The 9,216-nt window shown below is 38.4% G+C and overlaps 2 protein-coding genes across 4 annotated transcripts in view; one reads left to right on the forward strand and one right to left on the reverse strand.

The window, feature by feature from the left end:
* LOC106080543 (protein pellino) overlaps positions 1 to 4,592 on the reverse strand; it is a 119,219-nt gene extending 114,627 nt beyond the window's left edge. Inside the window, exons 1-2 of one of the 3 annotated variants that reach the window (XM_013241953.2) lie at positions 4,369 to 4,592; positions 2,030 to 2,313 (exon numbers count right to left, since the gene is read on the reverse strand). In XM_013241953.2, coding sequence (XP_013097407.1) covers positions 2,030 to 2,040 — 11 coding nt within the window. In that variant the 5' untranslated portion in view covers positions 2,041 to 2,313; positions 4,369 to 4,592. The other 2 variants (XM_013241952.2, XM_013241954.2) reach the window with 2 other exon arrangements.
* Positions 4,593 to 5,351: 759 nt separating this feature from the next.
* LOC106080518 (transcription initiation factor IIA subunit 2) lies at positions 5,352 to 6,224 on the forward strand. Its single transcript, XM_013241912.2, has 2 exons — positions 5,352 to 5,522; positions 5,608 to 6,224. The coding sequence occupies exons 1-2, from the start codon at positions 5,451 to 5,453 to the stop codon at positions 5,857 to 5,859; spliced, it is 324 nt and encodes a 107-aa protein (XP_013097366.1). The 5' UTR covers positions 5,352 to 5,450; the 3' UTR covers positions 5,860 to 6,224.
* Positions 6,225 to 9,216: the final 2,992 nt, after the last annotated feature.

The raw sequence follows: 9,216 nt of genomic DNA on the forward strand, positions 1-9,216 counted from the left end.
TTGTTTTCATTTATCGGTCATTAGCTCTAATCATTGATGAAGGTGGTGAAATGATGTCTTGCAATGGATTTCTTTATTAAAAAAAGGTCATTGAATTATTTCCCCAACAAAGCCATAATAAAAGAATAATGTCTTCAAATAATTTCTTATCGTTAATATTTGTTAATTATGATAACTAATGTTGAAACTCGTCTATTCAATTAGGGGGTACGAATCACAAGATTAGGAGATAGCCCATGGACAAACTTTAAAGCTTTTAGGTATACAAAATATAACTGAAATTTTATTTCCATAGAAAACTTTTTCAAAATTTTATTTGTATAGAAAATTTCATTGCAATTGATTTTCATTAAAAATGTTATTAAATTAAGATATTTTTTGAAATGTTTTTAAAATTTGATTTTTTATAATTTTTTTTTTTTTTTTTTTGAAGTTGGAAGGCCCCCTTGGTGTTGGTTGGTGGGATTAGGGAGTGGTATGGAACCCTATATTAAAAATCAGCAAATATGTCCGGTTTGGGGTATGAACCCTAAAAACAATCAATGTCGAACTCCACTCTCTTTAAGGCCCAAATTGTCATGGTTAGCAAGTACGTCCTATTTGTGGGTTGTTACGGGGGTGCGTCGTCCCCTAGACAGTTTGTCTGGAATGTTGATATCAGATTCGTGGTCTACTACCAAATACTTTTCATTTGAGCCCCATATTCCCATAGTCTGCAAACATGTCCGGTTTAGGGGGTGGTGCGGCCACGCAGTGACTTGGCCCTGAAAATAGATATCTTCTACTCTAAAATACCTCTTAGTTGAGCCCCATATTTCAATCGTCTGCAAATACGCCATTCTTAAGTGGTGTTAATGGGGGTGAGGTGGATGTCAGATTCGTATTCTACGCGCAAATACCTTTTACTTGAGTCCCATGCTGACATGGATGGTAAATATGCCCGATTAGGGGTGTTTTGGGGGTTGGGGTGGTCCCCCAAACACTTGGTTCAAAAATTTGATATAACATGTTTTCTAACGTTAAATATACTTTATTTGAGTGCCTTATTGTTGTGATTGTTCTATATATATGTTTGGTAGGTTTGGGGGTGGGGCATCCCCCCTAGATACCCCATCTGAAATTTTAATTTAAAATTTTTGTTTTTAGGTTACTATAAGAGATTACACAAAATTTCGCTTAAATCGCACCACCTATCTCCGAGATCTGGAGTTTCTGAAAATAAGGGTAAGGGGAAGGGCCCGCCCCCCATCAGATATCAAAAAATGTTGTACCCTAATTTCACCACGGGATCATTATGCACCATCTGTGAAAATTTCAAGAAAATCGTTTCAGACGTTTTTGAGTCTATACGGAACAGACAAACAAACAAACAAACACATTGTTTTTTTTATATAAGAGAAGAAGATTTCTCCGACAGAATCTCAACACTGGTGCTTGGAGTCGAACATCCGTAGCTTCAATCAGCCCGGGCCATGTGATAAAACGGTCCTCGTGAAACTGGATAGTTTAAATTTAATAATTTAATTTAGTGCCGTATAGTGGAATGCTCCATACGGAGTAGCTGATAATCAGCAGTATCGAGCGGAGTCTCAGGGAGGGGCCGGGTGGGATCGGATCTTGAACAAATACTGAGTGCCTACGAAGCTAGATATGACAATGCGAGTTATTGGCGCCCTAAAATAACCAATGGCCACCCTGACCGGAACGAGATTGCTCACCTACAGGAGCTTGACTAGGATTGCCATCTACACATGAAAATGTGGTTACAACAACAATAACAACCAAAACACAGGTATAACAACATACACCTGCTTCTTTTTTCATGAACCATCCAGTTTTTCTTACACTTTGTGTTCCTTTATGTTTTTATTATTTTAATTCTTCAAATAAAATCGAAATATCAGCTGACCTTTCTTGCTTGTTCCGATCAGCTGACCATAAAATTCTGCATTGTTTAACATTAACATGGCAAGTCATATAAGTTATCATTTTTTTTTTTAATTTAAATTGTTTTGTTTTTACATCTTACCGTTTAACCATTTTGTTGGTTATGCCCGAATTGTTTTCCTGTAGAGATCCAATATCGTCGGATTTATTATAATCCAGTTTTGAAAATATTTTTATGCGACGGAAATTAATTTTGCTTAATTATTTTTCTTTAATGATAACAATGATGACGTTGATGATGGTCAAGCAAGAGTTTTTACTTGGATTTTTTCAGTGGATTTCGTTTTACGATATTTGATGCTTCAAAGTATTCGAAACTTCTTTGTCGACGATTAGAACACTAGAGGGCTGGCTAACTGGCTGTTGCTGCTGTTACAAAAACAAAAGATTTTTAGAGAAATGATGATCTGCTCTGGCCGGCTGGGGCTTAATTGTTGAAGATGATGATGAATAATAATATGATAGTAGTAGTCGTAAATTTAGTTGTTCTTCATCTACACACTTCTTCTGTTAGGTATAAGAAAAAAAATGTTTTCGTTTTATTTGCCTCTGGAATAGGCCTGAGATGTTTCATCAACACAAAAGCACTCCACACTCATCTCTCTAGGTAGTGGTTGTTTGTTTGCTAGATATTGGCCTTATCTTTTTTTCGTAAAGCCTTAGCAATCCATCACATATGGAGGACTAGTGTAGAGAGGGTATATGGGGCGGCATGGGGACATAATAAAAATTCCAAAAAACACATCACACGTCAAAACCAAATCCAAAAAATGTGCATGAAGCGATTATGAAAGAGAGAAGAGAAGTGAAAACAAATTAGATTTTGAAGTTTTATTTTTACTACTGCTGCAGTTGTTAGCAGCTGCTGCGCCCTACTACTCATCTCTTTGTCTCTCTGTGGTCGAAAAAAATTGAAAATTCCCAAAAATATAAAAACAACATCTTCAACATCATGATAATGGGCAACAAGAAAAAGAAGACAACAACAAAGATGACAAAGGCTGGCGACAGTGAACAAAAATGGATCGCATCGGTGACGACAACGGCGGCCAGTTGGAAAGTTTGAACAAATGAATGGACCAACACCAGCATCACCAACAACAATAATACCAAAACTATTTTGAGTAGAAACCAAAATAGGTATATGATCAAACAAAGGAAACTGAAATTGCTTTACTTTGTGTATTTGTTCTTGGTGTTGTGACTATGACGATTGTCGCTGGCGGGCGGTCGTGTAGGTTTTTTTTTTTAAACCCGACTGTGTTGTTGTTTTTTTGCAACTCAGTCTGTCTATGTTTACATTTTTCGGATACATGGTTTGTCGCTCTCGTAAGAAGGCCAGTGAGTGTGGGGGGTTTCTGTTGAGTGCGTGCGTGTGTATGTATCCGACTCTCTGAGTTAGATGAGAGTATGTGCTCATCATATGAAGTTAATGGTGGCTTAATCAGGCAAAGCAAAACCAATGAACATTCAAAAACATACCCGCCCCCGCCGATGAAACATTAAAACGCACATTCATACACACACACACACACACCCGATATCACCATACCACACTCACTCAACGCACCAGCAGCAGTAGCAATAATAACAAAGAACTTCATGAAAAAGAAAGAAGAACATGACAAAATTTATGTATGTGAAGAAGCATGGCAATTTGAAAATGGTGTGGTGGTGTTGGTGCTATTGTATGAATGAGGAAAATCCAAATTTGCGTTTCAATTTGCCCCCTTTGTGTTTTTCCTAACCAGAGATATGCTTTTGAAAACCCCCAAAACACAAAAAAGACACCATAGGCCAGAGATTATTCACATTTTAATGTCATTTTTGTTTAACGCGCCGCGCTAATTGCATTACATTGTTTCTTGTATACATCATTTCTTTGGAGATCTTTTACTGCGTTTCAACGTTATTTTGGTTTTCTTGTTTTTTTTTAATATTTTTATATTCGTCTCTCATTCTTTTATGCGGCGGTGCTAACTGAAAAATGCAGTAAACGCGGTGGTATGCAATTTCTTCCAGCCCGAAGTGATTTTTTCTTTCAGCGTAGATTTTATAATTCTTTCCATTTTTATACACACATACACAAATATTCATATTCTCCTTCCATAATTCAATTAATTTTCAACATTTTTTGCTACACGTTTATCTTCAATTTTATTCATAATATACATGCATTTATGGAAATGAATAGCTAGCTAGCAAACACCTTTAATTCAATACAAGAGCTGGGTATTTTTTTTTTTTGTCATCTAAGAATGAAAGCTTTTTTTATTTAATATAAAATCGATTTTTTCAGAGGTTTATTTTTACTTGGCAAATATTTGAACACTCCTTTTTGCCTTAGAAATACTTCTTTAATGTTTTGTTATTTCCAATAATTTCCTTCTTTTATAATAACTACTAATCATAGCTTCATACTTCCAGGCAGGAGAAAATATAGATTCTTTTACACCAGCAATTAACGAAGAATGCTTGACTATATTTTTTTCTTTCAGATATATATTTCTTGCACCAAAGAAACAATTTTGTTTTTTAATAATTTTTTCACTAATTATTCTTTAATTCCACAACACAACAACGAAGAAACAAATTGTTTGTACATAGTCCCCGTGTCTCTCTGATTAGGCCAGAAAAAACAAATTGGAGCCGTTGTTCGATGACAAAACCCACTACCAACAGAAAATAGGAAAAACGAATACGACTATCAATTTAACGAATTAACGAATACCTATAAAAGCAACTTCATTATTGTGTGTATATCGTTCAGATTTGTCCGCCCTAACGGTGTGTTCACATTTGTTGATTTCTATTTGCACAATGTTTCAATTTTTGTGCATTTCGCCAAATACAATCACTCGCACAAGACTTAAGTCTTGTACTGAATTCGACTTTTCAGCCAAACAACTGCCAAAACGCATAAAATCAGAGTACTCTGTTCAACGATTCGAGCGGATTGCTGCCAAACTTCATATAAAAAAATGTCGAAACGTTGGAATGAGGGTATGAGGGAAAGTCCTACTGAATGAAATCAGCAAGTTTTTTTGCTTCAAAATCTATTATCTAAAAAAAATAATCACAAAACAACACTTTTTCGTAAAAAAAGGTAAAAAAACAAACATAGTACCAACCATTATTTGCGAAAAATTAAATTAAATAGAGAAAACTATATGTACATATAAACGAAAACGATAAGTACATAACGATAAGTAAAATCAAATATTATTGATTGCTGGCAAGTTTCGCTCGTGAAAAACTTAAAAATTGAAAAATAAGTAATAGGCAAGAAATATCGCGAAAAGCGATAGTACCGGCCTTTGAAAGAAAAATTTTAAATCAATTACACCATTTAGACGAATTGGCATCACTAGTAATAAACGAAGCCGAACTATTTGTGACGGCGACAGCCGCTGCCCTAAAATCTTTGACGGCGCCATCGGCTCAAGCTATTTATTTTTCACAAATCCAAAGAAAAAACAAAAAGGTTTTCGTTGTGTAAAAAAATGTCCTATCAATTATATCGCAATACAACCTTGGGAAATACGCTGCAGGAAAGCCTTGATGAATTAATTCAGGTAACTAGCCAAAGCAACCTCTTCACATAAACATCATTAGACGTTTTCTCTTTTTGTTGCATGTTTCTTTAACGAATGCTATTAGTATGGACAAATAACTCCTGGATTGGCTTTTAAGGTCCTGTTGCAGTTTGACAAATGTATTAACAATGCTCTGAGCCAACGTGTCAAGGCTAGAGTCACATTTAAGGCTAATAAACTCAATACCTATCGCTTTTGCGACAATGTATGGACACTTATGTTAAATGAAGTGGAATTCCGTGAAGTTCATGAGTTTGCCAAAGTAGATAAAGTGAAAATTGTTGCCTGTGATGGCAAAAGTGGCGAATTCAACTAGGATGGCCAAAATCAAACAATTTTATCCTAGTGTGAATAATTATCCTAATTTTAATTGCATAATTCAAAGACATCTAAAACCAACATATTTCGCATTTCATGTGAGATCGTTTAGCATTACATGGGGCCATGGTGGCTCTTGGGGGAAAAGGAGGGACGCAGCGCATACATAGGTAACATTTTAGTTATACATTTATTATTTCTGATATTGAGGTAGTATAGTAACTTCTGGAAAATTGGTTTCGAAATACGGATCGAACATGGACAACGGCATCATATATACCAACCACCAATCATTAAATCGTTTACACCGATGAAATACAACGTAGTTTAAGTTTTTCTAAATAAACATAAATTAAAGAGCAAGCAATGTGTGTGCATGTACTTGTTTTTGGATAACTGTATAAATATGTGGCTCTAAAACAGTTAAATAGGGTTTTGAGGACTTAAAATAACTTGCCCGAGTAAAAAAAAATACATATGGTCCGATCCAATTCTATCTGTCATCATACAAATTATATGTAATTTGTTAAAATTAGATATCTAGGAAGTTGCAGAGAGTTTTGCTACACACAGATCTTTACACACTTCATTCGAGTTTTCGTTGGATGGACTCCGAATGATTTCTGGCCAAGAACGGCTCCCCTCCCTTCATAAATCGGAGGCTACCACAACTATACATTGTCATACACATTTATATACATAAATATTATATACTGTGTATTTTTATTCGTTTTAGAAAGCGGATGATAATGCTATGAAAGGCTAGGCTTCATGTTGGAAATACACTTATTACTGTTCAATAAACTGAACTCTGACCGGACATGACCCAGAAGAGGGCAGACAAATCACTTGCTTTTGGTAAGGGTTCTCTGCGAAACAGAAGAGTATGTTCTATCTGTCGAAAACAGTCAAAGATGCTAACAGAAAAGCCTATTAATGTAGGTTGGTAATGTTTGTCAAAATCAAATTACGTTAAGACATAACTTTCAAATTAACCCATTCCCGATTTGAGCACGTGATGACACGGAAACCCAACTTGAACTCCTTATTTCCCCTCAGTATATACTTTGTTTTGTCACGAGCCGGGTTTACCAAGGGGGCCCGGTAAAGGATAACTGTGAACACCACACAGTCTGGGACATTGAGGTCCGATCTGTGTGGTGTTTACTTGCGAGAAGCTTAGCTGCGAGATACCGGGCACGTCCGCAGGTTGCGAATATTAGAATGCTCCATATGCAGTAGCTGCAACGGCAGTCTAAGACAATCAGCAGTATCCACCGGAGAGTTTCAGTAAGATGCCGGTCGGCACCGGCTCCTGCACAAATACTGAGCGCCTATGATGCTCAATATAAAAAGGTGATTTAAGGGCACCTTTAAATAACCAATGGTCACCAAGTTCACGCGGCGATCGATCTTCTGGACCGGAACGAGCTTGCTCACCTACAGGAGATTGAAGACGATCGCCACCTCCACATGAAAATGTGGCTACAACAACAACAACCAAAGGCGTTGGATGTGGCATGTGGCGGTAGCAATAATTTTTGAGCTCCTATAGGTGAGTAAGCTCGTACCGGTCCAATGGACCGATAGGCGTGGGGCATGATGGCCATTGGTTATTTAATGTCGCCAATAACTCGCCTTCGCATATCGGGCATCGTAGGCACACCGGATTTATGCAGAGCCAGTGCCGACCAATGATGGCCATTGGGTTTTTAAACACGCAAAGAACTTGCCTTGTCATATCACATCGTAGGCACTCATTAACAAGCAAGAGGCGGCGCCGCCCGCCTTCTCACGGAGTCTCTCCGTTCGATAGGCCTTAAAACACTTCGACTCTGTTGGTTGTTGTTGTTGTAGCAGTGTGTTGTGTTCCTATCTTTCGTCTTCTTGGTTCTGTTAAATATCCACATTAAGGAACTCTTCGACTATAGTGGGGTTCGTCCAGAGGAATCTGAATCTGAAGCGAGTGAGTCTGGCTGGGAAGTTAAACAGATGATGTGTAGGCCCAGATCACAATCGGGACACACATCCTGCACGTTGTCACGTCACATCGTAGGCACTCATTAACAAGCAAGAGGCGACGCCGCCCGTCTTCTCACGGAGTCTCTCCGTTCGATAGCCCTTAAAACACTTCGACTCTGGTGGTTGTTGTTGTTGTAGCAGTGTGTTGTGTTCCTATCTTTCGCCTTCTTGGTTCTGTTAAATATCCACATTAAGGAACTCTTCGACTATAGTGGGGTTCGTCCAGAGGGATCTGGATCAGAAGCGAGTGAGTCTGGCTGGGAAGTTAAACAGATGATGTGTAGGCCCAGATCACAATCGGGACACACATCCTGCACGTTGGGTTCAATCCTTGCTCGTTGGAGTTGAGACGGCTGCATTTACCGAATCGTAATTGCGCCAAAACTACTCTGCCGGGGAGGCCAATTTCTTCAGATGCAAGATCCAAGGACCACGGTAGCAGATGCGGTGAATAGCTATTGGGTACAATAGCTTTTCACCGCATCTGCTACCGTGTCTTCAAGAATGTTGTCTATACCTGCTTTATGTAGACCTACCTTAAGGCTTCTGGGCGTTGGATACCTATCCACCCCACCGATAACAGCCCAGAAGGTATTGTTCAGACATTTTGGGACACTTGATGGTCGAATCGTTTCTCCATCGGCTATCAAATTCAGCTCATTATTTGTTGGCATCTGCTCGTATGGAGGCCACCGTAGCGCAGAACGCGTGGTTTCGAATCCTGGCGAGAATATCAGAATAAAATGTCATCGGTGGTTATCTCCTACTAATGCTGGCGACATTTGTGAGGTATTTTTCCTTGTAAAAACTTTTCCCTAAAGAGGTGTCGCTCTGCGGCCCGCCGTTCGGACTCCTGTTCCTTGCAATTTGCATCTGATCGTATGAGTTTATCTCCGAACCAACCTCTGATAATCGTGTGGAATCAAATAGCAGTTACCCAGTGACGCGTTAGATAGACGTAAGCCACAACTTTTCTAGAATGAAGTATAGCCTATAATTGGATCGAGAGTAATGTTGTTGTAGTAGCAGTGTGTGGTACACTGAGGCGGCAGCCCTTGCCGATGAATGAATTCATCGGGTCAATCCGGTACATACAACCGGCTGCCATGGAATTGGTATTGGATCGAGAGTAATATTTGAAAGAAATGTTCTAAAGTCAATGAAATAAATATCACGTATCAGTCTAGATTTAGATCTCTTAAATCTAACGGCAACCGTAGCGCAGATGTTAGCATTTCCATGGTGCTGAAAGTCTGGGTTTGAATCATGGCAAGAACAGCAGAAATAATTTTCAGTGGTGGTTTCCCCTCCTAATGCTCGCAATATTTGTGAG

This window comes from Stomoxys calcitrans, chromosome 2 (assembly GCF_963082655.1).
Source record: "Stomoxys calcitrans chromosome 2, idStoCalc2.1, whole genome shotgun sequence".
Taxonomy (NCBI): domain Eukaryota; kingdom Metazoa; phylum Arthropoda; class Insecta; order Diptera; family Muscidae; genus Stomoxys; species Stomoxys calcitrans.